At 49.8% G+C, this 27,500-nt stretch overlaps 3 protein-coding genes across 5 annotated transcripts in view; all 3 read left to right on the forward strand.

The window, feature by feature from the left end:
• The window catches only part of UXT (ubiquitously expressed prefoldin like chaperone), a 44,068-nt gene extending 31,449 nt beyond the window's left edge, over positions 1–12,619 (forward strand). The window contains exons 1-7 of one of the 2 annotated variants that reach the window (XM_074277219.1): positions 4,519–4,668; positions 11,114–11,421; positions 11,515–11,596; positions 11,699–11,766; positions 12,119–12,226; positions 12,308–12,371; positions 12,463–12,619. In XM_074277219.1, the coding sequence (XP_074133320.1) occupies positions 11,339–11,421; positions 11,515–11,596; positions 11,699–11,766; positions 12,119–12,226; positions 12,308–12,371; positions 12,463–12,516 (459 nt within the window). In that variant the 5' untranslated portion in view covers positions 4,519–4,668; positions 11,114–11,338 and the 3' untranslated portion in view covers positions 12,517–12,619. Of the gene's footprint in view, positions 1–4,518; positions 4,669–11,113; positions 11,422–11,514; positions 11,597–11,698; positions 11,767–12,118; positions 12,227–12,307; positions 12,372–12,462 lie in introns of those variants that run through there. The other variant, XM_074277220.1, reaches the window with a different exon arrangement.
• Positions 12,620–12,833: 214 nt separating this feature from the next.
• ELK1 (ETS transcription factor ELK1) lies at positions 12,834–15,889 on the forward strand. The gene is made up of 6 exons (XM_074277217.1): positions 12,834–13,199; positions 14,049–14,286; positions 14,418–14,747; positions 14,910–15,254; positions 15,427–15,528; positions 15,759–15,889. The coding sequence occupies exons 2-6, from the start codon at positions 14,080–14,082 to the stop codon at positions 15,870–15,872; spliced, it is 1,098 nt and encodes a 365-aa protein (XP_074133318.1). The 5' UTR covers positions 12,834–13,199; positions 14,049–14,079; the 3' UTR covers positions 15,873–15,889.
• Positions 15,890–16,245: 356 nt separating this feature from the next.
• CFP (complement factor properdin) lies at positions 16,246–23,138 on the forward strand. Of its 2 annotated transcripts, none has more exons than XM_074277215.1 (9): positions 16,246–16,334; positions 20,513–20,599; positions 20,764–20,914; positions 21,197–21,372; positions 21,461–21,631; positions 21,712–21,903; positions 22,047–22,412; positions 22,496–22,607; positions 22,850–23,138. In XM_074277215.1, exons 1-9 carry the CDS (start codon positions 16,271–16,273, stop codon positions 23,013–23,015), a joined length of 1,485 nt encoding a protein of 494 aa, XP_074133316.1. In that variant the 5' UTR covers positions 16,246–16,270; the 3' UTR covers positions 23,016–23,138. The 2 variants fall into 2 exon arrangements, with proteins under 2 accessions (XP_074133316.1, XP_074133317.1); XM_074277216.1 differs by lacking the exon at positions 16,246–16,334 and adding an exon at positions 16,366–16,875 and having other exon boundaries at positions 16,962–20,599.
• The last annotated feature ends 4,362 nt before the right edge of the window (positions 23,139–27,500 follow it).

Below are 27,500 nucleotides of genomic sequence, written 5' to 3' on the forward strand. Positions count from 1 at the left end.
GTTAAATATGTCCAAATATATGTTAAATCCAATATATGTATACATATTTATACAGTTATCTTGCTGCACAAGAAAAATCAGATCAAAAAGAAAACAAAACTGAGAAAGAAAACAAAACACAAGCAAATAACAACAAAGAGAGTGAAAATGCCATGCTGTGGTCCACCCTCAGCTCCCACATTTGTAATAAAGTGTAAAGAAAATTAGTTCTGTAGTTGACTTGAGATATGCTTGGGCAATACAGATTTGAGAGATCAAGAAAGTAGAGGAAGAAAGGTGTGGAATAGAATCCATGTAACAAGAGATGCCGATCAGAAAGGTCCATAGGAAGAAAGAAAAAGAAAGTAAAAGGAGGTTGGAACTCCATTTACACTTGCTCCATGTGGTTATGTAACTCAGTTAGCAGGCCCTAAGAACCAAAAGCTTGATTTGCTTAAAAGGACAGAAAGATCAAACGTGATGGAATAGAATAGACAGAATAGAATATTTGTCTTTACCAGCTATCCAAATATCTTGGCTGGACCAAAAGAAAAACTGGGGAATTAGTGGAGTTTTACAGACAGTTTAAAAGAATTTTAGATCTCAGGAAGGCAAGATGAGAGGGAGAAGGTTTCCAGACCTGTATATCTCCCAATGTCTCTTGGAGAAGTGCTTGTTTCTTCTTCAGATGATTAAAGTTAGTTTTGAAATTCCTCATACAGCCTAAGCTTTCCCCCCTACTGTTTAAAAACATATTCTATTTTATTTTTCCAATTACGTATAAAAACAATTTAAGATGTTCAGTTCCAAATTCTTTCTCTTCTTTCCCTCTCTCCTCCTTGAGAAGGCGAGCAATTAGTATAGACTACAATGTGTAATATGCAAACCCGTTCTACATTAGCCATGATTCAAAAGAGAATATGAACAAAATAAAAATAAAGTGTTTTTTTTTTTTTTAAAGTATGCTTCAATCTGCAGTGAGACTATCGTTCTTTCTCTGGGGGTAGAGAGTACTTTTCATCATGAGTCCTTGGAAATGGTGTTTTTCCCTAATTTGGATATTCTTTTTTGATGTAGAAAATAGCTGGAATTATATAGCAACATTTATAATCTGGATGTCACTATAAGATATTTAATATGTATGGGAATGCCTGCCATCTGGGGGAGGGGGTGGAGGGAAGGAGGGGAAAATTTGGAACAGAAGGGAGTACAAGGGATAATGTTGTAAAAAATTACCCATGCATATGTACTGTCAAAAAATGTTATAATTATAAAATTAATTTTAAAAAATAAAAAAATGTGGATGTCCATAGGGTTTGAGGAATTGTTATTTACAGCCTGGTCTCTGTCCATGTGTGTGACTTAGGGATAGTAACAGCACCTTCCGCAAAGGGCTGAAATAATATCTGTGAAGTCCCCTGTCCCAGTGCCTGGCACATAGTAGGTACCATGCTATTCCCCTTTCCTTTTCCTGCTGACTCACTGAATGGAACTAATAGAGAATGCCAAAAATTGCTATATGAATTACATTCTTTATGTAGCTTCTTCTCTAGAGATGCATTAACATCTTTTGACTGGCAATAATTTTCATTTTATGTCACATGTTTTAAATCCACCATTCATTATAAAGATTATCCTTCGTATTCTGTTTATGAGTTTTTTTATTCATTCAATAAAATATCATTTTTATTAAGTGCCTACAATGTGCCAGCACTGAGGATACAAAAGAGGCAAAAGGCAAGCCCTACCCTCCAGGAGCTCCCAATATATGTCATTCACCAATCCAGAGTTACTAATGATTTCTCAGTTGCCAATCCTGTGACCTTTTCTCAGACCTCATTTTTGACCTCTGGGGCCTTTGACAGTGCTGATCACACTTTTTTTTTTCCCCCTGAGGCAATTGGGGTTAAGTGACTTACCCAGGATCACACAGCTAGGAAGTATTAAATATCAGATGTGAACTTGGATCCTCCTGACTTCACACTCCTTCTTTCTTGATACTCTCTTCTCTCTAGGTTTCTGGTTTCTTTAGAATTAACTTCAGCCTCCCAACTCTCTTCCTCCCTCTCTTACTGTTCCTTCTCTGGCTCCTTTGCTGGTTCCTCCTCTGGATCGTGCCTCTAATTTTAGGTGGCTCTTAGGCTGTAATCTGAGCCTTCTCTTTTGCCTCTAGCACACTTTACTGGGTGATCTCGCTCCATGGGAGGAATTAATTTTTGAGCCTCTTTTTTAGATTTGATTTTATATTGTAACACTATTTGGTCAAACCCAAAGCCTCTTCTCGGAGGTTTGAGCAGAGAAGCTCACGTGGGCTAAAGTTTAGCCTCTCTTCTTCTGAGGAGAGATACCAAGGATATAATTGCTGTTCACTAGGGGAAAAACTCCGTTCTGGACACACTCATAAAACATTGTTTCAGCATCTCCTGCAAGGCTTGTGGAATAGTCCCGAGAAGTCGATCTTGTCCCTTCTTTCACAGTGAAGACAGTCTTACTTGATTCCCCAGTTGCCAGGAAGTCTGCCTTTCTCTGGGATCTCAGGGAGTAGTAGTCACAAATGGACAAAGGCTTTCCTTGGAACTAGGACGTGTGGGGGCTCTGCCTTACTCCTCTGATACAGCCAATCATCATTTTCCTTTGTGACAAATGTGTTGTAGTCATCCTCAGTTTGGGGTCTTTGGACTATTTGGAGGGTCAAGAGACCTGTACCCTCCTGGCACCCCTATTAAAAAGGTTAACTTTGCTTGGAGAAGTCTGTCTCCATTTGCCTTTTTGTTAAGTTTCAAACGAAACACATAGATTTATGACCATTGCTATGCTACGGTCTATTTAATGACCATTTCAAATCTATCCATTATCCAGCCTCTAAGTCTCTGCTGACCTTCGATCCTGCCTCTCTAGCTGCCCCTCAGACATCTTGAACTGGCTGTCCAGTAGACATTTGGAACTCAATATGTCTAAAACAGAGCTCGTTATTTCCCCCCAACACTGCCCCCTCCTTCCTCACTCTCCCTCACCACCGCTCCCCATTTCCAAGGTGTTGCCAAGGCCTGGCCATGTCATTTTTGCAACATCTCTCGAATGTTCCTTATCATCAGCAAATATAAAATGCTGTATCTGGCATTTGAGGTCCTTCATACTGTGCCCCCTTTCCCCTTTCCAGTCTTCTTATGTCTTCCTCCTTTTTGGGGAGAGTTTATTTATTCCTCATTTGATAATAGGTTTTTCCCTTTATTAAAGCTTTTTATTTTTCAAAACACATGTGTGGGCAGTTTTCCAATATTAGCCCTTGTAATACTTTGTATTCCCATTCTCCCCCTTCTCCCAACCTCTTTCCCAGATGCCAAGTAGTCTAATATACGTGAAACATGGTAGAAATATATGGTAAATCCAATATATACATACAGATTTATACAATTCTCTTGCTGCACAAGAAAAATCAAATCAGATTGGGAAAATGAGAAGCAAAATAAAATGTATAGCTTTTTATTTTCCAAAATACAGGCAAAGATAATGGTCAAGCTTCACCCTTGCAAGACCTCGAGTTCCAATTTTTTCTCCCTCCCTTTCGCCCTCCCCTAATCAGCAAATAATCCAATCTAGGTCAAACACATGCAATTCTTCTAGACGGCAAACGAAGAATTCTTCCCATTCCGATTTCAGTCAGTGAAGTAGATAAAGGGCAGGGCTGAGGAACACAGCAAGGGCCTAGCGGGAAGCCCAGGGAAGCAAGCAGGCCTAACAGGGGCAGCCATCTGCTACCTGCTGCAGGTCAAGCCAGGCTCTACAGGAAAACCAATCAAGTTGTGGGGCAAGAGGAGGAGGCCAAATGTCAGTGCTGAATGGACTGTCCCAAGCTGAGCAATCCATTTTGAGGGCTTCCTTCCTCTTCCCCCATTTGCTCAGGAAGACCCCCTAGCAGAACAGAGGAGAGGTTTTGCCAGGTGGCTGCTTTAACCAGGACAAATGATCACAGGGGGTTTTCAGGAATCATGTGTGACCACAAGTCTACAGCATTTTGGACAAGCTCTTAAACATAATGTTTTTAATAATGACATGATTCACTCATTGAAAGGAGTAGCTGCTGTGGAGGGGAACTGGGAAGTTTGAGATTTCATGGAAGTCCGGGAAGCTTCAGGATTGGGATGGGAAAGGCTTTTATCAGAGAGCTCAAGGGCTAATCATACCGAGGGAAGTGAATCAGTTGAGCCACTCTCTAGGCTAGTACCAGGGTAGGAATTCAGGTAGCTCTGCTCCCATTCTACTAAGGAGGAACCCAATGCTTACACACTAAATGATCACAAGTCACAGGAGTCATCACACATAGACAGATGGATGGAGGGATGGATGGACTTCCTCCGGTAATCTTTTTGCACACACAGAGACAGTGGCCTGCTGCTTGCTGATATTCTCTGCCCCGATGCCCTAGAAGGTGCTGAATCACCTTCCAGTGTAGATTACCAATCCAGCCGTGAGGAAGTGAGAGAACAGCAAGGAAAGAAGGAAAACCTTCTGAAAGTCTGCCAAGAAGACACCCCTTTTCATGACCCTCATGGGTGCTTAAAAAGAAATTTCTCTGGAGGGATGTTTTCTGACCTGGTGGTGCTGTCCCAGATCTAGTCTGAGTTCTGCTTCTTTCCATCTTTCCTTGTAATCTTCTTCAGACTGAGAGCTGTTCTTTTCTTCAATTCTGTGAGTATCTTTTTCAGAAGTTAATATCTTGGGGTGTCTACGAACGAGGCAGGCTGTAGCAATGAGAACTCTTGGAATTGCTCCATCCAGAAGAATCTTATAAATCTTATAAGTCTTGTAAATTCTATTGCAAGACCAGAGATAATTTTAAGACTTGAAAATTGGCCATGCAAAGGGAACCAAAATTCCCCTAACAAATGCTCAGGCTAAAGAAGAAGAGCTTAAAGATTGCTTGAATTACAAGCAATTACATGATAAATCATATGATTACTGATTATTATGACAGCTATGAAAAGTCATTGGATAAACTGTAAGTCAAATGATATATCTGCATTATGTCTTAGTTAACTTTAAATCACCAGATCAAAGTTTTGAAGACCTCCCTTTCAGTCCCTTGAAGTCGATTAAGAGAAACAAGCCAAATGCAAACAGTTTCTTTGGATTTTAAATGAATTCACAAATTTACTTCGTATGTAAAACTGCAGAATGTTATTGTTTTCTCAACTTTTATTGAATGGTTTTGCTTAAGGATGTCTTAAACTGGAAAATTAAAAACATTTGGAAAGATATTATATACTCTTAAGAACTAAGGATGATTTTTTTTTTACTAATTGTTTTTATTATGACTGTACTGAAGTTGCTATTAACTTGGAAAATAATCACACCCTGCTTGGAAGGTGTGAGCTGTGAAACTTGCTATGTGAGATGGAACATTTTGGGATTTGTGACTTAATTTGCTCTCATTTTGAATCCAGGTATAATTGAATTACTAATCTGTTTAAAGTTATCTCTATTTAAGAGAAAATGCGAACGATTGCTCAGAGGGAATGATGTTTTAGGTAAATGTCAGTCCCTGGAGGAGTGAAGAAGATAACCTATGTAAGCAAGTCTCTGGACTCCATTTCCCCATTATGCTATTTCCTTTCTGAACAGGAAAGATTGTGTTCTAAAAGTTCCTGGGAATGGTGCTGTATTATTTGGCTGTTCTAAAAGGTATCTGTGATTTTACTGGAAATCAAATAGAGCTAAGGAAGTTTTCTTCTGGTTTACCTACAATAAGTTACTCTGTGACTTTGAACTTAAGCTTGAGAAAAGACTCAACTTGATATTTTTATAACCCTGTCCCTCCTTTCATAGCAACTTTCTTTGATGGTGGCAGAGGAATTCCAGATGTTTTTAATAATGGATCTTTGTCGCAATCAACAAGTATTTCTGAATTAAGTATAAATAACCCTAGTGCTTTGTTGTCTTTTTTTCCCTGTTCTTGCTTTGTGACCATTACTTACTTGACTCCCTATGTAATGGTCTATAGTATCATCTTTTTTAGATAATTTAACGATTAGAGTGTGTGTGTGTGTGTGTGTGTGTGTGTGTGTGTGTGTGTCCTGGGGGAAGGCAGGAATGAGATAAAGATGTGGTATCAAATAAAGATGTGATATGTGAAAGATGCAGAATGTTATGATTTTTTACTTTTCACAGAGTAGTAAACTTCACTTAACCAGATTATATTGTTTCCATTTGAGAACTAGGGAATAGGTGATTGGCTTTCACATGCTTCATTGGATAAAAGAATATACTTTAAACTTCTGGTGTTAGCGGTGATGGTATTAGGAACCTTGAAATTTCTGCTAAATGATGAAAAAGCCGAGTATTAATAATGGTGGCACTAAATGATAAATTTAAAGTTTCATCTTAAGATCTAATTCAGTTCCAGTTGATCAATGATGGACAGAAACAGCTACACCCAGAGAAGGAACACTGGGAATTGAGTGTAACCTGTTTGCACTATTGTCTTTCTACCCAGGTTACTTATACCTTCGGAATCCAATTCTGACCGTGCAACAAGAAATTTGGGTTTACACACATATATTGTATCTAGGTTATACTGTAACACATTTAATATGTATGGGATTGCCTGTCATCTAGGGGAGGGAGTAGAGGGAGGGAGGGGAAAAATTGGAAAAATGAATACAAGGGATAATGTTATAAAAAAAAATTACCCATGCATATGTACTGTCAAAAAATTATAATTATAAAATTAATTTTAAAAAATAAAAAAAAGTTTCATCTTAGAGATAACTTCTTTCAGGTCCCGAATATTCACAGATACCTAAATACATAAGCTTTGGATGTATTTTTAGTCACTATCTCTGGATATAGTTACTGATGGTTGATAAAATCTTAATTTGGATTTCAGTTCTTCTAAATAGAATTGATTTGAGTTGTCAGTATAATTTTTTTTTCCTTTCAGGTATTCAATCTTAAAGCATTTAGCTTTATGAAAAAGGTTTGTCTCAATTTGCTAAAATTTATAAATTAAATGGACTGGCTGTTCATAGCATTTCAGCAACAGAGAAAACAGGATTCTGGAGTCTGATGTAATTGATTGCTTAAAAGACCAGTTTTCAAATTAGGACAAACACTAGAGAGTTATGATTTTTTAAAATGGTTTTAATATGGCAGTTAATTTTTTTTACTAAAGCTTTAATATATTTTGTTTTCAGTTTGAAGCTTCTGATAACATCAAAATTGACAAAAAGGGTCTTATGTCACAAAATCCAATTCTTCCCTAGTTTATGGATAGTGTTATCCAGATGTTTATGGGGTCTTCAGGAAGGACTAGCACCTCTGGTGTGAGGGCTTGCCATGCTCTTTTCAGGCTGCTCATCTATCATCCGATTCCACCTGGTGTTAAACAGTCACCCGTGGCTCCAAGAAGTGTAGCACATACAGGGAGTGACCACACCGGGGTAAAACCAGGTTGAGGGTAATCAACAGGTTTCAAACCCATTGATGAATTGGGGGACATCTATCCCAAGCATGTACATGATTGAACTTGGGAAATAGATCTACTGGGAGGAACACCTCTTCAAAACTGCCCTACTAATAGGGCATATTTCCTGGCCAGCTAACAACTGACATCCTAATTAAGGATATCAGAATGTTTGAAGTGAACTGGACACTTTATTCTGAGGCAATTAGGGTTAAGTGACTTGCTGGGGGAGTAGGCAGGATTTGAACTTCTGGCTCTATCCACTCCTGGTCTGTCTACTCCATTTAGCTGCCCTGAACTGAGCACTTTGTAAACAGACCATTTAGGCACAGGATTTCCAAGGGAAAATGTTTCCCAGAATCACATGACTTTATGAGATGGCTAAACCCATGATGACAGAATAAGAAATATGTTGTTTAAATGGACATTTGATGTTGATTGCTGGGAAAAAATTGGACTAAGGAAATTATGATATAATGCTAACATCACTTACTATATTGATTTTGTTTTGCTGTTATATTCAGGTTGTCCAGTACTGGAAATATCTGTCATAAAACTGGTGTTGAGACATCTAGGAAGGAGGTCAGCAGAATGTATAAGAATATGATCAGTCATTTATTTTTTTCTATGACCATAAGAAGTTGTAGGATGTTTTTCCCTTTTTCTCTATTATTATTATTAATTTTAATAATAACTTTTTATTTTCAAGATACATGCAAAGATAGTTTTCAACAATCACCCTTGCAAAACCTTGTGTTTCAAGTTTTTCTCTTTCCCTCCCTCCGTCTCCCCTAGATAGAAAGAAATCTAAAATAGGTTAAACACGTGCAGTTCTTCCACACATATATCCACACAAGAAAAATCAGATCAAAAAGGGAAACAAATGAGAGGGGAAAAAATCAAGCAAGCAAGCAACAACAAAAATGTGAAAATGCTATGCTGTGATCCACCCTCAGTTCCCACAATTCTCTCTGTGGATGCAGCTGGCTCTCTTCATCCCAAGTCTATTGGAACTGAAGCACCTCATTGTTGAAAAGAGCCTGTTCTTGCAGCAAGAAAACTGTATAAATATGTATACATATATTGAATTGAACATATTTTTAAACATATTTAACATGTATTGGACTACCTGCCAGGGGGTGGGGGGGAGGAGGGGAAAAGTTGGAACACAAGGCTTTGCAAGGGTCAATGCTGAAAAATTATCCATGCATATGTTTTATAAATAAAAAGCTTTAATAAAAAGAAAAGAGCCTGTTCATCAGAGCTGATTGTCACATAATCTTCTTGTTGCTGTATAGAATGTTCTCTTGTTCTGCTCATTTCACTTAGCATCAATTCATGTAAGTCTCTCCATCTCTGTTATTATTTAAGCCTATTTAAGCATGAGGAAAGTCACATAGCTGGTTGAGATTTTGACATGACTTCCAATTATTTTAATCTAGATCAAACCCCACAACTGTATGGGGGCAAAAGGATTTATGATACCTATCTGGTGGTTAGCAATCCCAGACTCCTCCCTCATTAGTGGTTTTTTTTTTTTTTTTTAAACTAGATCTGGTGCATTGTCTTCTTCAGTATCTTTGAAATATAAATCATACATCAATCTTTGTAATGTAAATCTTTGCTTTCCCCTGTCTGTGGTTTCTCTTTGTGGCAATTGTAATCTAAAAAGTATATATTCTTTTCTTTGTCTCTCTGTTGTTATTAGAAACTTTATAAGCTGTAGGAAATTGTTCCTTGATTGACAGATACTTTTGAATTCTGGACCTATGTTGAAGCATATATAATAAACCTTGTTTTTACCTCCTAGCTCTCAGCTTGTTGAAAAGCATGATTGGCAGCAAGTCAAGGAACCACTGGGTATTTGCATAAGAAAACAAAGTGGCTACATATCCATCAGAGAATAAGGACACAAAGGGTGGTACTTGAATATCAGGGAGTGTTACTTTGCTATAAATGTGATGACTATAGAAAAGCATGGAAAGATCTCTATGAACCGAGGCAGAGGGAACTGAGCAGAGTTGAGAAATCAGTCTACAGAATGACTGCAACAATGTGAATGGAAAGAACCATCAAACAGTAAAAAATGAATATTCTCTCTAAAAACCCAAGCATGGTTCCAGAGGACAGAGATAAGACATCCCTACCCCTCTCTTTTGCGGGGGTGATACTGAAAGATGGATTTGGGGGATAACATAACCGACTCCATTTTGTGCCATATTTGTTAATGTCATCCAACCACTTTGTTTACAAAAGATAATTAATGGGACTTCCAATATTTCCTGGAACTCTTGTCCTATCTAACAGAGTTTGGAGGAGATTAACTGCTTAACTGATAAAGAAGGTTCTGTTTGCTTTGGTAAGGTGTAAATAGCTATGAGAAAGGCCTTTGTAATGGGTTAAGTATCCTTTTTTATGTTCCTGTTAAAAGTGACTTCTCTCACCTACCAACCTGTGGGATCTTACCCCAAACTGCTTTGTATGCCCTCTGGGTATAATATGCACACATATACAACTATATCTGACTGCTTACTGTCTTGGGGAGGGGGAAGAGAGAGAGAAAGAAATTGAAACATAAAATCTTACAAAAAATGAATTTTGAAAACTATCTACATGTATTTGGAAAAATCAAGTACTGTTGAGAAAAAATATACAGATATACAGATATGTGTATACACATAAAATAACGTGCCATATACATGTTATTTGGGCAATTGTGAGTAATGGAATATGTCACACTCGAATGGGTAAATTCTCTGTATCCCATGGTGATGTATTCGTGTCCATCAAGGACCCTGAAAATTCTTGCACAGTGAGATGTCCACAGCCTCGTGTAGATTTTTGGCTTTTCCCCCTGTATGGATCAGATTTGCTGGTTTTTTCAACCCCTTTTTCCAGAACACTATTTGCTACATGGGATGGTTCTCTGGAAACAAAGATACTAGAAGAAATTTAGTGATAGCCCACCAACAAGATAGCAATATTTTTTAATGCAAAGAGATGTGCAAGTAGGAAGAAAACTTGTTGATGAACGGTTTATGGGGTTGAGGGAGGGGGGGGAAGGTGATAACACTGAGGTTTCAACCTTCACGCCCCCACCCCCACTTCAGATAACTGGGGCCACCTGGAGGGGTGTGTAAGGGAAGAGTAGCAGGTCATCAGTCTGAGATGACTCAGTAAAGTCCCGGGCACCCAAGGCTAGCCTTAAGGATGCTTCGAGGCCCTCCATCATTACACAGAAGCGGGGTGCGAGTCTGTGAGGCACTACTGGGTGCCAAGCACTGGGCCAAGCGTGGGGCAAACAGGCTTCCCGCTCTCCAGGAGGTCCCCGTGAGGTGAGACGGGAGAGACCAGTTGCCCGCAATGAGGTCAGAACCAAATAGGGTCAATGGGAGGCAGTCTCGGAGGGGAAGGCACCTGCTGTGGGAGGAAGTGCGAAAGGCCCTCTGCAGGAGCAGGATTGCAAGCAGTGAGGGAAGCCAGAATGTACCGGGCATGGTGCCTGGAAAACAGTAGGCGCCTAAAGGATGCTTGCTACCAGGGGAGTAGGGCCTTATGGCACAGGGGTGTGTGTGTGTGGGGGGGGGGGGGGAGCGCGCCAAAGTCACGCCAAGGGACGCAATGAGAAGGTCAGAAGACGTCACTCGATACTTGGGCGCCTTTCTTTTCTAGGCCTTCTGCGCATTCTCCCAACCTGGAAGCGGCCGCCTATCCTGGAGCCCAGGGCTACGCGCCGTGCTCGAGGGGGCGGGGAGTGCGTCACCGGAAGTGACGCGCCCCAACCCGGAAGCGAGCAATTGCCTCGCGGCTATCCCCGGAAATCAGAAGCGGTCCTTTGCTGGCGCCGGTGGGTCAGCTCGATTGACAGGCTAGGGGCCCGGGCTAGGGGGCGCCAACATGGCGGCTGACCCTCGGGAGGCTCAGGCAAAGGTCTTGCAATATGAAGCCTTTATCAGCGATGTCTTGCAGCGAGACCTGAGGTGAGTGTGAGGGGGCGTGGGGCCTGTGGGGGGCGTGGCGAGCCGGGGGCGAGGAACCGAGAGCCCGAGATACTCGTTCCGCCTCTACACCAGGCAGGTGCTGGCGCAGCGAGACGAGGTGTACGGACAACTGGCAGGTTACCTGCAACTGAAGAACGTCCTCGAGCGGCTGCAGGTGCGAGGGGGGGGGGGGGAAGAGAGGGGCGGGAAGGAGGGGAGCTGAGCTCCGGGGGAATGGGACGAAGGGACCTGTAAACACCCTCCTTCTCCTTCCCAGGAATCGGGGGATCAGAAGCTGCGCACACAGGTGGATTTGGGGTGCAACTTCTACGTGAATGCAGAAGTGTGAGTGGCGTTAGCCATGGGAACCCCCTTCCCCCAAGTCAGTGACTCGATCTAGACCTTTTGCTCTCATGGAATCCTTGAGGGAAGCTTATGGGCCTCTGCCCCTTGCAGAGTCGTTAAAGTGCATGAAATACAATAAATGGGTTTCTAAAGGAGATCAGTTGCATTAGATTTCAGACGGCGAGGTGTTTAGTTGTTGCAAGTTTTTTTCCCCCCCTAAGTTCAGGAAGTGGTTGAAAAAGCCTTTGCTCCATACGGACCCCTGCCTCTCATCCCAGAGAGCATCCCGAGTGCAGAGGAATCCCAGAAGGTCCTTTTAGAAAGCCCCTTGAGAAATGCCTCTATCTTCCAGGCCAGACCCTTCCCGGATATTTGTGGCACTGGGCTATGGCTTCTTTCTGGAACTGACCTTGATGGAAGCCTTGAATTTCATAGACCGGAAAAGCCGCCTGCTCACCTCGTAGGTTTCCCTGGATTGGGGAGGTTTGGGGGAGAAGGGAGAGGAAAGGGACTCTTAACAAACTCTGGCCACCATTTCCAGGATCAGTGAAAGCCTTACCCAAGATTCAGTTCGAATCAAGGCCCACATCCGACTAGTGCTGGAGGTGAGGAGCAAAGGGCCCCAAGTCTGTGCAGGGAGAAGCATGGCTTATTGAGAACATCACTTCTGATCCTGTGTACTCTCTTCCCTCCCAGGGCCTTCGGGAGTTGCAGGGACTACAAGAGCTGCCCGACGATGCACGACATTGATTAGGATGCTGAGAATTTCCTTTACTGACCAGACTGCTACAGAGGCTCCGACTTTGTTACTTGAAATAAGAAATCTCTTCAATAAAAGCTGGGAATAAAGCTAGGGGGAGGGGAAATCTTTCTCGCCATCTAGAGCTAGGCCATTCTTCCTCCTCTCCATTGCCTTCTCTGCAATCGCAGAGCCTCTGTCTCCGTTTTCTTGGCGTACCTCTTTGCTCGCGTTCGACCCGGCCCCTTGCGCCCCTCCCCCCTTGCCCATGGGCGAAGACGCTTTCCGAACGAATCAGACTTGTCCCGGGGTTATGCCTGCGCAGGCGCACAGCCCAACTCCGTAGTGGCCTTCGCTTTGCGGCTGCTTGCTGGTACTGGTTCCGTGTCCCCGCCCCTTCAGCCTTGCCTCGCCACGTGACCGATAACGTCAGCCAGGCCCCGGCTCTCCTCTCCGGTGGAGCTCTGGGCCCGGGCCGAGCTGCTCTGGGCCGGGGCAGGCTTAGGTCCTAGGAGGGAAGGAGGGAGGTGCTGTAAGCCAGGTCGGGCCGGATAAGAGGCATCAGAGTGGACAGGGGCCGGGGATCGGAGTCAGCAGAAGAAGGAGGAGCTAGGGGCGGGAGGGTGGCTGCTACCGGGCTGGGACTCCCCCATGGAGCCCCCGCTCCCCGGAGCTGCCATCGGGTTGCTCACAGGTGAGGCAGGGACAGCCTGGGAATCGGGAGGGCATCTCCTGCAGAAGGGCGAGCCTTCTCTGTATTCGGTGGGGGAGGGGTGATCTGTTTGGGGAGGGACACAGGGCTGGGCTGGAGGCCCCACCCCCACCCCCCGCACCTCTTACAGCCTGAGAACGGACCTATTTGTGATCTCCCATGCGACCCGTCGGCTGCAATGGCTTTTCTTCCCCGGGCGTTACGGACCAGCCCCTTACGGCCCTGTTCTGTAGCCCCCTTTGCATGGCGCCTGTCCCTGTCGCCCCTGTATGCTAATAGGCCTCCCCAGACATCCTGTCCTTCATGTTGCCCTTTCTGCGGTAATGGTGTCAGCCGCCCCGCCCCCTCCTCCCCCCCCCACACCCCCGCAGTGATGGACCAGGTTATGTGGTCCTGTGCTGCCGTAATTTCCACCTTCGATGACTCGATCCTCCCAAGTCTCCCTTCTACCGTTATGGCCCCGTTGGTGACTCTAGGCCAAGCTCTCTACCCACGGTAACGAGCCAAACTCCTGACTGTGTCTTCGTCGTGCTCCTCCGATTAATGGCTCCATCAGTGGCACCTGCAATGAGGGGTCGGGCCCCGATGTCCGTTCTCCATCTCACCCCCCCCCTTGCCAGGATAGGCCTGGTCCCCTCCGATGTCCACGCTGCATGGCATAATTTCACCCCTCATACGCTTCCCCCCCCCATGTCTCTGTGCCCCTCTGTCTCCCCTTGGAGTCTTGGGATGGCTAGCGAGCCTGTAGCTCCCCCTACACTTCGCTTCGCTGTTGTGATGGAGCCATCCAAAGCCCTCTCTCTCTTCCCACCCACCTCCGCGATAACCCAGCTGACTGGCCCATGCCCCTGTGCTTGGAGTGATGGACCCATCTGTGACCCTGTGGCAGTTCCTGCTGCAACTGTTGAAGGAGCAGAGTAATGGGCACTTAATAGCGTGGACGTCCAGCGATGGGGAATTCAAGCTGGTAGACGCCGAGGAAGTGGCACGGCTCTGGGGGCTTCGAAAGAACAAGACCAACATGAACTACGACAAGCTGAGCAGGGCCCTTCGGTACTACTATGACAAGGTGTGCTTCACCCGGCCTGGCCTTGCCCTGGGGGGGCCCGCCCATCGGGAAAGGGGGTTTGCGGGAGCGGGGAAGGAAGGGCTGCGACCACCCCTGAACACCCCTGCCCCACAAATTCCCACTCTCCCCAGAATATCATCCGTAAGGTGAGTGGGCAGAAGTTCGTCTACAAATTCGTGTCCTTCCCGGAGGGGCCAGGCCACGATGGGGAGGAGGGCCAGGTCCGGGCTGAGATCCCTTCGGAGCCTCTCCGGCCGCTGAAGGCCTCTCTAGGGAGCATTGGCTCCTCTGCCCCGACACCTGTGCGCAGCAGCCGGAATGAATACATGCGTTCTGGGCTCTACTCCACCTTCACCATCCAGTCCCTGCAGCAGCTAAGTCCCGCCCGGCCCGCTCGGCCCGTCCCGGAGCCCCTTAGCCCAGTCAGCCTGGAGGCCCCGGAGGCCCGAGTGCCGCTACAGGTAGAGTATGTGAGTGTGCTGGGGTGTCCGTGTCTGCATCCCTCCCCCGGCGAGGGGCGGGGGTGGCGCTGCTAGAGAGGCGGCGGCGGCGGGGGGGGAAGGGCGGAGGATAAGCCTCGGCCAGGCCTAAGCCCCGCCCCTCCTCTCCTTCCCGGCGGCCAGGTCATCTTGATGGCCCCTGCGGAAGGCCTGACCGAGACCGTGGAGCCAGAGGCTTCGGCCACAGCCGCCTCTTTGCTTCTGGCGTCCGAGACGAAGGGGGAGCGGCCTCTGGAGGAGGGGCCTGCTGTTGCCATGGAGACTGGCGTGGAGGTCGCCGACCCCCCGGGCCCCGCCCCCGCCCCCGCTCCCGCGCCGGCTCCCGCAGCCGAAGCCCACCCCCCCGCCCCTTCCAGGGGTCGCAAACCGCGCGATCTGGAGTTGCCGCTGGGGCCGAGCTCCGAGTCGGCCGCGGTTTCCGGCCTGGGCCCGGCCCTTACGCCCTCTCTGCTCACCTCCCACGCCCTGGTAAGCCAGACGAGCCGCCGGGAGGGGGGCGGCGGGGGGGGGGGGGGGGGGGGGAAGGGGGCGGCCGGGGTGGAGCGGGCGGGGGGGGGCGGGGAGCGGCGGGGGGGGGGCGGGGACGGGGGCTTAAGCGGGCTTGCTCCAGTGTCCCTTGCCCTCCTCCCGTCCACCGCAGACCCCGGTGCTTCTGACGCCCAGTGCGCTGCCCCCCAGCATCCACTTCTGGAGCACCCTGAGCCCCATCGCGCCCCGCAGCCCTGCCCGCCTCTCCTTCCAGGTGCGGCCCCTGGAGGGGCGTGTCAATCCATGTCTTCTTGACTTCTCCCCACCCAGGTCCATGTGTGTGTGTCCCTCACGGCTTCTTCTGGTGGGCTCTCTGTGTGTCTCCTCATCTTACTCATTCTCATTCTCTCGCTTGCCTCTCCCATTCTCTCACACTCACTCTGTTCTTTCACTCTCTCCTCTCTCTGTCTCTCTCTCTGTCTCTCTGTCTTTCTCTCCTCCCAGTTCCCGGCCAGCAGCAGCAGCAGCAGCTCCCAGGCACATGTGTCTGTCCCCACACTCAGCATGGACGGCCTCTCCACCCCCGTGGTCCTCTCCCCAGGTCCCCAGAAGCCATGACTCTTTCTTTCCCAGGGACTTAAGAGACTGCTTTATTTCAAAGGAGGATTGTGGGTCCCCATGGGCGGAGGAGGGATGGGGGTGAGGGGAAAGGGGATAAACAGTTATTAAGCATCAACTATGCTCCAGGCACTGTGCTAAGCCCTTTGACAAATATGATCTCGTTTTGGTCCTCCCAATAATCCTGAGAGGTAGGTGTTGTTTTTAACCCCCATTTTACAGATGAGGAAACCAAGGCAGGCAGAGGGGAAGTGACTTAGCCAAGCTCACACTGCTAGGAAGTGCCTGAGGTCCACATTTGCGCTCTCCCCCCCCTCCCCATTTTAGTGCCTGCAGGTGGAAGGTGAGGGAGAGGCGTTTTTTTTATTTTCAGGTGCCCCGAGGCCCAGATTTGCTGAATGGAAAGGAGGAAGATCCAGCCCCACTCGGCCCTCTCTTCTCCCCATGCACCCGTCCCTGGGGGTGAGCAGCTAGGGGATGCCTCTGCTTTCTCCTTTTCAAACTCCCCACACTTAGATAAAGGGGGGGGACACACAGAAAAATGGCTTTTCAATGCCCCCCCTCCCATGTAGTGGCAGCAGAAGTCCCACCCCTTTGACTGTCAGTCATCTAGCCTCTAGGAAAGCACCAAGGGCCCCCAGTGCCCAGAAGTACTGGATAGGAGAAGAGAGCCTCACTGCTCTGCCCCATGACAAGCCGAGGGGCAGGCCTCCCACACTTTAGGCCCCAAAGTGGTGATGGGGAGAGAAAGGCAGGGCCGGTTTTCCCTCACTTGGCAGAGGCAGCTTGTGATCTGTGGCCTTCGGGGATGGCTGGGATGGGCTCCTGGGCCAGAGGAGCCACTTCTGAAGCAAGGCCTCCGTCCCGCTCCTGCTGAGGGTCTGCCTTTCTCGCTGGATAGCCCGCCGAGGGCTTAGTTTCTATACCAAGGGCCCAGGCTCTGCTGGGACGGGCAGTCCCCGGATGTTGCTGGAAAGGCTGCTCCCCCCCCCCCTCCACCAAGGTACCATGGTGTAGGGGGTAGCAGGGAGGGGCAGTTCTGGCCATGACCCTACATGCACATGATATGTCTACATACACCGCCCACAGGGTGTCTGTCCAGAGACTCGGAAGCCTTGTTTCTCCAGCATTCCCTCTGTGCCAAATGCTTAGAACCAACACGTTTGATCTTCAAAACCCCGGGGAGGGCAGTATTGTCGCCCCCAATTTCCACATAAGAAAATGGGGGTCGGACAAGGAAAGCGATCTGCCCCAAATTACAGGCTAGATGTGGACTTAGGCCAGCCTGCCTCAACCCAACGCTCAACCAGTCACACACTCCACTTGATCCTGATTCCCCCAGTAGGAAAGGCCATACCAGCTGTGTTCCTGACTGAGCCCAGAACTTAGTTTCAGACCAAGACCTGAACATCTTAGACCTCTGACCTCAAACGCAGCCGGTCCTCTCCACGTCCACTGCCTGCCAACTCTAGTCCCAGAAGGAGCCCCGGCTCAGGCCTTCCCTGAAACCTGGCGCCTGAGGAAGACCTGAACCTCGGCTAAAGGAAAAAGGCCGAGTCCATAATGGAGCAGACCTGACCCCAGGCCCAGCGCAGACCCCTCTCCCGACCACCACCACTCAGAGAGTCTCAGGCCCAACTTGAGTCCTAGACAATGCTCTGACCCTCTGGGTCCAACCTCTCACCTGGCTCTGGTCCAAATGAGACCACAAGAAGAGCTGACCGAGGCTAAGCTCTGACCCAATCCCCCAACTCAAACGGAGAGCCCATCTACTGGCCCTGATGCCAAGAGTTCGAGTGCAGCCGGGCCGCCATCTCTGCCAAGGGTCTTAGCCTGGGCTTAGATTCCTAGTGGGGCAAGGCCCAGCCGCTTGGGAGGCAGCTCATTCAACACTGGGCTAGCCCTTGTGGTTGGTGAGCCCTGCCCCATGGCCAGGCTAAACCTGTGCCCTCGCTCCTTAGTCTTCCCTTTGACCTGAGCAGAGGGAGGCATCCTGCAAAGTTCCCCCTACTTTATTTTCCTACAGGCTAAACCCAACTCCTTCCTTCAGCTGGTCCTCCCAGCATGACCTTGTGGTTCTTCATGCTCCTGGTTGCTCTCCTCTGCATTTGCTCCAACTTCCCCAGCGGCTAGCCCAAAGGGTAGTGCCCAGAAGTGCACCCAGCCCCCCCCCAGCCTTTCTAAATGCAGCTGATGATTCTACTTCCCTTTTGGGTTGCCATGTCCCACTGTTAGCTCCCGTTGGCCTTTTTGGTAGACATGAGGGGCTTATATTATTGAAGTTGAATTTCCCATCGCAAGTGTGAGGCTCCGGACATCGCAGGGCGAAGCTCCGCCCTGGCACACGGCCAGAACCCTCTGGACATCCCCTGATCTTGGCCCTGCCCCAAGCACGAACCCCAGAGCGGCACTCTGTCCCGGCCCTGAGATTCGCTTTGGGACTTACAAAATGATTCAAGTTCTAGATTCCGCTCTGAACTGGTCTGAAAGGTCAGGTCTGGCCCTGGCACTTAGATGCCCTGCCCCAGATGGAGCCTTCGCCCCAGAGCAGATCTCACCCTGGTCCCAGTGCCACACAGGGCCCCGACTCCGTCTTCAGATGGAGCCCATCGGACCCTCCCTTCTGTCTTCCCTCGTAGTTCTTGTAGTGGCCTAGACCCTTAGACCTTCATCAGGGTGGACTGGGAAATTCTCTTCCCTGATGCTGATAGGCTGCCTTTCCACCTTCCTTCTGTCTCCGCCCAGCCTACTTCCATCTTCCTCCCCATGGCCTTTTCTTTTAGGTCAGCATGCCTGTTCCGGCCTCCCTCCCTTCCTTTCCCAGTAGGGCCTAGACTTTGCCGTTGCAAGTGTGCATTGTCTTGCCTCGACCCTTTGTCCATGGGATGTTCACGCACTAGGGCCCTCAGCCTTGGTCCGCTCGGCCTCTGGCTGGCTGCGCTCCTCCCAGGCTGCTGACCGCTGCAGGAACTTCGTTACGTAATGATCTGGACTTGAGGTTTCCTGCCAGCTCCTGCTTTCTCATCTCAATGAGGGGGAGCGTGCATTTTCCCCAGGCCCTCCTTGTCCTTCTTCTCTGAGGAGGATTTAGTCCCTTTATGGAGGAATTGCATCTGGGTTATTTCTATCTCCCCCACTGTCCCTTCCCCAGGGCCAGTGCCTCAATTGCTGACCTTGGGCCCTTCTCCAAGCCAAGGGCTTTTCTCTCTTCCTCCAGGGAACCCACACCTCTCTAGCTCTGATCTCAGCTCCTTGGGCCTCTGGCAGTCTCCCCAGGGAGTCCAAAAGGACTTTGCCTTGATCCTGCCATCCCCTCCAGCTACTATCCCATGGCTCCTCTGCCTCCCAGTCCTCCGAGAAGTCACCTGGGGTGCACTGCTCACACTCCAGCTGGCTCCTCAACCCTTTGCTTGAAGGGGGCAGCCCTGCAGCCTTTTCTGGGCCCCAGGGCATCCTCAGACTCTCAGTCCCCCTTTTCTCCCTTGCCTTTTTGAGGCCCTGTTTTTTTGCAGGCTCTAAAGGGGCTCATGACCCCGCTCTTTCTCCTGTTTTCCCATCATCAGATCATCCTTTCATGGATTCCCTCTCCTCAGATGAGTCATAAATCCTCCAAACCCTAACACTCATTGTCTTTCTTGAACTACAGGCCTTCTGCAGCTCTCTTAGTTGTCCCATCTCATCCCAGGCTCAAGGGGGCCCAAAGGGACCGTCCCCTTCTCTAACAGCCTCTAAAGTGGTCTCCTTTCCAGTCCGTCCTCCGGATGGTCGCCCACAGAATTTCCCAAAGGCCCCGGGCTGTCTGTGGAATGGAGCACCGGTTTCTCTGGCCCTCATGTCTCATCTCATCTTCCCTCTCTTCCTGGCCGGCTGGCCGAATCCCCGTTCCGTCCCCATCACACCCGTGTTTGGGCCATGCCCCCTCTTTAGCTCTGGCTTTCGGGAGCTTTCTTTTGCTTTGAGTTTCAGTTCCATTGTGCCAGGAAACCACCTTTGGTTTCTCCAGTTGCCGGGGTGCTCAGGCTCCTCGGCTGCACTCCCGGGCCTGTTCCTGCCACTAGCTGGGCCTCTAGCACAGGGCCTGATTCCTGGAGACACTGCCCCTCCGTTTCTTGAATCGAATTGATTGAGTGCCCTCACTCCCCGTCCAGACCGAGTCCTTGGCCCCGGCTTTTATGGGGAGAGACATGGGGCTGGAGGGGCGGATCACTGACCTGGAGACAGGTGCCCCGGTATCCCTGCTCAAGACTCCAGGGCCCCTTTGGCAGCCTCTCCCTCCTCCCATCCCTTAGAACACTTCCTTTGTGGCCGAGGCTATCGACCTGGTCTCGGGAACCTTTCAGAAGGGTTGATGTGGCAAGGAGGCCAAGGGAAGCAGTCGGGCACGGACCAATCTGGCCAACAGAGAAGGGACGGAGCGGGAGAGCGGGACGGGACTGGGCAGGAGGCCAAGGCGGCTTAGGGGCTCAGGGCCCCATTGGGGAAAGGGCCAGTCCTGGCCTTCCTCCTCCACTTCCTTCCTCCTGGAGGTCTGGCTTCCTCTTTTCCTGCTGAGTCAGGGGAGTGGCCCAGACATGGGGGCAAGAGGGATTGAGGCAGGGCTTTAAAACCCAGGAGTTCTCTCCTTCCCTCCCCACTGGTAGCCATGGCCTCCCGCCCCAGCCGTCCTGGGCTCCCTGTGCTGCTGCTGCTGTTCCTCCTCGCCGTCCTGCTCTCACCCCACGGGGCAGGTAACCCAGGCCCTCTCCCTACCTCGCGCCTTTTCCTGTCTGCCCTCCCAGTCTCTCTTTGGGCAGCTCTCGTTCCCTCCCGCCTGGCTCCCGGACCCCTTCGGGCCCAGTCCCCCAAGCTCTCTGCCATGGCGGTGATGCGGGCGCTGTGTTCTCCGGTGTAGGCGGGGAGTCTGTGCGTTGCTTCTCCAACTTTGAGGAGGCTTCCAGCCAATGCCAGGGGCTCCTGGGCGAGAGTGTCAGCAAGGATGCCTGCTGCCTCAATGCCGCCCACGGCTTCCAGATCCCGGGGAGCCAAACCTGCCAGGCTTGCGGGTGAGGGGGTGTCTGGGCCAGGATCCACCGGCTTCTTGGCGGGAGCATATGGGCAGGGGGAGGGAGGGGAAGGCTAAGGGGGGGAAGAGCGGCGGAGCAGCCCACCCGGGCGGAGACCCGCGGGAGGACCGAGGCCCTCCAGGACGGCGAGGAGGCAGCGCTAGGAGCGCAGGCGGGAAAGGCCACGTAGCTGGCGGATCTCCCCTGGTGAAGCTTGGAGCTCTGGGAAGGCCGTCCGGCTTCTGGGGGCCTCACTCCGGTGACCTCACCTTCGTAACCCAGGGCCCCTCGATGGTCGCCGTGGTCTGCCTGGTCCCCGTGTTCTGTGTCCTGTGCGGAGGGCTCCCAGCTGCGCCATCAACGCTGCCTGGGCCAGGGAGGCCCATGCTCTGGGAAGGGGCAGCCTGGGAGCCTTCGTTGGGAGCTCCAGGCGTGTCAGGATCGGGAGTGTTGCCCAGGTGAGTGAGGCCCAGGGGAGCCGCGTACGGGAAAGGACGGAGAGTTGCGGCTTCTGATCCCGGGCCCCCTCATCTGTCTGTCTCGCAGAGGCTGGCGGTTGGTCCGACTGGGAGCCGTGGACCCCGTGTTCTGTGACTTGTGCTAAGGGTCTGCGGAGCCGCCGAAGGGCCTGTAACCAGCCGGTCCCAAAGTGTGGGGGCAGCTGCTCTGGTGGGGAAACTGAGACCGAGCCATGCGACACACAGGCCCTCTGTCCCAGTGAGTGCTCCACCCTGTCCTGCCCTGGACATGTGCCCGGGAAGGGCGGGCTGGAGGTAACGCTCTCCTTTTCCTTTCAGTCCATGGGGCCTGGGCAGCCTGGGGGCCTTGGGGACACTGCTCGGCCTCCTGTCACGGGGGTCCCCAGGCCCCCGTCCAGCACAGAACCAGAACGTGCTCTTCTCCAGCCCCCTCAGTCCAGCCCCCAGGGAACCCATGTCATGGCCCCGCCTATGAGCAGCAAGACTGCAAGGGCCTCCCACCGTGCCCTGGTATGTATGAGGGGAATTAGGATCCATCAGGGCCTCCTCCTCCTCCTCCTCCTCCCCGCTTCTCTCTGTCATTGTCTCCACAGTCCCACCCCCACCCTTCTCCGGGGGGGCCAGGCTTATCCTCTGTGTTCCTGCCCCTACAGTAGAGGGTGGCTGGGGTCCCTGGGGCCCCGCTAGCCCCTGCCCAGTGACCTGTGGCCTGGGTCGGACCCGAGAACAGCGGCTGTGCAACAACCCCTCACCTCAGCACGGAGGCGCGCCCTGTGCCGGAGACGCGTCCCGGGATGGCCTGTGCAACACGGGCCAGCCCTGCCCGGTTGACGGTCACTGGAGCTCCTGGGGGGCCTGGGAGCCCTGTACTCGGCTCCAAATCTCCAACATCGCATGTCAGAATGTGCCAGGCCAGCAGCAGCGCTCTCGAGTGTGTGAGGGCCGGCTCCACCATGGCCGGCGCTGCGCGGGCCGCTTCCAGGAGACCCGCCACTGCTACAACATCCACCTGTGCCCCTGTGAGTGACCTCTTCCCGGACGGGCAGGGTGGGCCCATCTTGCCAGATCCTGACCCCGCCCCATTCTCCTTCTCCTTCCTCAGTGGATGGCTATTGGGCAGCCTGGGGGCCCTGGAGTCTCTGCACCCCCCCCTGTGGGCCTGCCCCCACCCGCTCCCGGCAACGTCACTGCACTGCCAAGTTGCCCGCTTACTCGTGAGTGGGGGACCCCCCTGGAGAAGGAGGAAAGGGACTTCTGGGGAACCTCAGGGCTCAAGAAGGAGAGGGGAGGAAGGGGGATCTTCCCGGGACAACAGGGTCGAGACACTGGAACCACCGCCCACCTGGGGTCCTCAGTCAATCGGCCAGCCGGGCCAGCCCCGTGGCGTGGCCGAGCCACTGCAGAAGGACACTCGAGGCTCAGGCCGCCACAGAGCCACTGTCTGTGTCTGATCTAGGCCCACTGTGACCGTGGTAGAAGGCCAGGGGGAGAGGAATGTGACATTCTGGGGAAGTCCCCGGCCCCGCTGCTCCGAGTTGCAGGGCCAGAGGGCCAAAGTGGAGGAGAAGAAGCCCTGTCTGCACCCTCCCCCCTGCAAAGACCCTCTGGAGGAGGGAGGCTGACCCAGCACCCTGAGGAGGACTCGGCATCCCGGGGGAGGGAGCACGGGGACGGCGAGGGGATTCTCCTGCCCCATAGGACCGAGTCTTGTGAAGCACCGCCAATAAACAGATCTCCCAGCTCAAGTCTGACTTTTGAGGGATATGGAAGATCATTGAACCAGGGAGAGTGGTGCTGGAGAAGGGCGGGGCTGGGTCTGCCCCAAACTGAAAGGGATGTGTGTGTGTGTGATGGTGTGTGCCAGTGTATGTATGCGGGAGTCTGAGTGTGTGTGTAAGTATGTGATTGTGTGTGGATGCTATGTGTGTGTGCCAGTGAGTGTGAGTATATGAAAGTGTGTGAGTATGGTGTGTCTGTATGTCAGTGTGTGTGTGTGATTGTGTCAGTGTGTGTGTGTGTGTGTGATTGTGTCAGTGTGTGTGTGTGTGATTGTGTCAGTGTGTGTGTGTGATTGTGTCAGTGTGTGTGTGTGTGATTGTGTCAGTGTGTGTGTGTGTGATTGTGTCAGTGTGTGTGTGTGTGATTGTGTCAGTGTGTGTGTGCATGTGTGATTGTGTCAGTGTGTGTGTATATCTGTGATTGTGTCAGTGTGTGTGTGCGTTTGTGTGTGTGTCTGCATGTGTGTGTGATTGTGTCTGTGTGTGTGATTGTGTCAGTGTGTGTGTGTGTGTGTGTGTGTGTGTGTGTGAAGTGGGAAAGGGAGGGTCAGGGAGGAATGACCCAATCCCAGCCTTCCCACTTCCTAAGGGCTCACTGTGTAAAGCTGCTTTTCCCACATGCTCAGTCATACTACACAGTCAGCCCTTCATGTAATGGGCCTGGGGAGCTGGGGACAAAGCCTGAGCCTTCCCCCCCTAACATCTGATGAAGGGGGAACATCTGACGCTAGGAGAGACGGGAGAGTCCACCATGGCCACCTGAAGAGGGAGCCTCCTGGGGGAGGTAGCGTTCGGTGAGGCTGCCTTGGAGCTGGCCAGAAGGCGGGCTATTGGGAAGGAACAGTGGGCACTTGAGGACGCTGACTTGGGGCACTCGGGGTAGAGCCCACAGCTGGCTATGGAGAGTGGCACAGAGATGCCGTGGAGAAAGGGGAAAAGGGGAGTTCCAGGCCCAAGTTTTGGGTTCTGACCCCAGTGAGGGGTGGGTCACAGACAGTGAGCCAGCCAAGGCAATGGATGTGAGAGGAGTTGGGAGTAGAGGGTCCTTGGCACCACCAGGAAGTTGACAGGGATGGGGCCTGAGGAAAAGCTGTTGCCTTTGGCCATCAAGAGACAGCCCATGACTCAGGAGACAGAGGCCCAATTCCATGAGGTCGGAAAGCACGTGACAAGAGGAGAAATGGGACGTGGCCTCAAGAAAATGAAAGCTCCCTTGAAGTTGGTCTGGTTAAGGAGGCTGGGTAGAATCTGCCCCCGTGTGGGAAGGGAAGATCCAGGGAGGGAATGGGCCAGGAGAGAGAGTCGGGTTGAAAATGAAAGAGAACAGAGTGACGGGGAGAGCAAGCTTCCCGAAATGACAGCAGGAACAAAGGCCCAAGAGAAGGGCCCTTCATGGAGAAGAGAGATCTTGAATGGCCTCCTTTTTCTCAAGCGAGCAGGGAGGGTAGAGGGCTTTAGTGATCTCAAATGACTGTTGTGGACAGTGAAATAATGGATCTCCTATGGTCTTTATTTTATTCTTCCGAGACAATTGGGGTTAAGTGACTTGCCCAGGGTCACAAGGCCAGGAAGTATTGAGTGTCTGAGGTCACATTTGAACTCGGGTCCTCCTGAATTCAAGGCTGGTGCTCTATCCACTGCGCCACCTAGCTGCCCCTCTCCTATGGTCTTGAGGTGGGGAAGTCCCAGTTGAGCTATAACCGATTTGTTCCCCCATCTACACTTCCTCCTCATTCCCCTCTCCCTTAGCCCTTCCTCCTTCCCACTCCTTTTTCCCTTTACAGAACTGAAGTGACTAAACACTGCATCCCTTTTTGGATCCCCAGATTATATCCTAAGGAGGTCAGAGAAAAATAGCGACATTTTCTGTGATAGTGGAAACCCAGAATCAAAGGAGACACACAGTGCCAGCCCCACAAACTGGTACAGGATGCTATGGAATAGGGCTATGCTGGATTAAGTGGCAGGGCCTGAAGAAGCATGAGGAGACACCCATAAACCGGGGCAAAGGGCAGGAAGCGAGCCCAGAAAACGAGCATGATGACCATGGTGAGGAAAAGAGCCATCGCCAAACAGTCCCAAGTGAAGGCCTGGACATCCCAAGGCCCGAGAGGGCTTTTGAGAAAACTAGGGAAAGAACCCTCCAATAACACTGGCTCTCCTTTGCAGAGGTGGGGGTGGTGGTCCATGGATATGGGGTATTGCATAAATTGTTTGGTTTTGTTTACTTTTGATTTTTGCTTACTTGTCTCTTTTGTCTCAAAATATATCATTTGTTATATGAGATCGTTCTCAGGGAGTGGAGGATACTGGGAGAAATTCTGGTGAGGTTAAAAAAAATGTCCATAAAAATGGTTTTTAAAAGTCTAAAACACTAATAAATAGAGCACCAGCCCTGAAGTCGGGAGGACCGGAGTCAAATCTGACTTCAGATATTTAACACGTCCTAGCTGTGTGACCCTGGGCAAGTCACTTAACCCCAATTGCCTCAGGGGAAAAAAAAGTCAACACACTGAATGTCTACTATGGGTGTCAGAACTAAATATGAAGGTTCCAAATGGACATTCTACATGGGAGGTTCTAGATGGAGCAGAAGGGTTGGACTTGGACACTGATTCTCCTACCTACACCCCACTTTGTGGGCTTTGGGGATTGTGGGGATTGGACTAGCTACTCCTTGGAACACAGACCTTCCATTATCCTTGGTCCCTCTCTCTCTGTCCTCCATAGAGCAAGTGGGGGTAGGGATATCTAACATTATTCCAACTGTTTTAGGCCCTCCTGACCTCAGTTTCTTCCTCTGCAAAATGATGGGGTTGGACTATACAACGTAGTCCAATAGTGGAGTGGAATGATCAGAAGTTCAAGAGCCCTACTTTCTGGGGAATTAACAGTTTTTATTAATTAGGGTTTGCGAATAATTAAGAAAAGGGGGCTCGTTTGGCCTTTTCTCATGAACCAAAGACCGATTGAGGTGGCCTATGGCACTTGAAGATGCCCTTGGAACTGGGGGTGGTCCTGACAGATGGTGAACAACTCTGATTGGTTAAGAGTGAGAAGAAGAAGGTGGACTTATTCTAATGAGCGGATGGAGGATGGGACTGATTATATTAGTCTTAGTCCAGGCTGGCTGAGATCTAGGCCAAGTATCTTGCCCAGTAGGAATAGAACGTAATGGGCTGGAGTTCGCCTGGATTAAAATCTCTACCTTCAGACCAGATCTAACCTTTCTCAGCAGGGGCAGCTAGGTGGTGCAGTGGGTAGAGCACCATCCCTGAAGTCAGGAGGACCTGAGTTCAAATGTGACCTCAGACACTTAACATTTCCTAACTGGGTGACCCTGGGCAAGTCACTTAACCTCAGTTGCCTCAGCAAAGAGAAAAAAAGGAAAAAACTTCCTCAGGGAGGCGGACTGAACAAGATTGAGGAGAATGTTAAATTCAATCTTGTTCTCAGTAATGTCCCCCAGATTCTGGCTGAATAACCCAGTAGGGCTGATTTCTGATTGAGGAAATAGAAAGAAGGGGAGAAAACCTTAGTCCTAATTCAATAATTGGTTATTAATATAAAAGAGATCCTATGTAATATATAAATATAATTCCATATAATATAAAATATATTGTGTAATATAAAATACAATAAATTATAATGTAAAATATATAAATATAATCCTATATAATATAAAATAAAATATATGAATATAATCCTATATCATATAAAATAAAATAAATTGTAATATAAAATATATGAATATAATCCTATATCATATAAAATAAAATAAATTGTAATATAAAATATATGAATATAATCCTATATCATATAAAATAAAATAAATTGTAATATAAAATATATGAATATAATCCTATAACATATAAAATATAAAAATCATCCTTTCAGTGGAAAGAGCACTGGCTTTAAGGTCAGGGGACCCAAGGTCAAATTCTGCCACTTATTATCTTTGTGACTTTGGACAAGCTAACTTTTATTTGATTCAGCTTTACTAATCTGAAAAAATATCTGCTATCTAAGGTCCTTTCTCTCTTTTAGATTCTGCAAGTTTGAGTCCCTTTCCCTGTCTGGGCCTAAAGAACATGAGAGTATTTCCCTAAAAGAGAGAATCTAGATCTAAAGTCTCTCGGGGAAGTACTCTGGCCCATCATATAGCCCATTACCATGAGGAACCGTCTCCTGGGGTTGGGCCTAAGATCGGGTTCTGTGGTCACACCATGCGGGGTAGAGTGTCTGCCTGATATGGAGTCAGGGAATCCCAAACTGGCCAGACTCAGTTAGGTTCCGGTACCTGGTCGATAACTCTGAGTTGCTCCAGAA

This window comes from Sminthopsis crassicaudata, chromosome X, assembly GCF_048593235.1.
Source record: "Sminthopsis crassicaudata isolate SCR6 chromosome X, ASM4859323v1, whole genome shotgun sequence".
Taxonomy (NCBI): domain Eukaryota; kingdom Metazoa; phylum Chordata; class Mammalia; order Dasyuromorphia; family Dasyuridae; genus Sminthopsis; species Sminthopsis crassicaudata.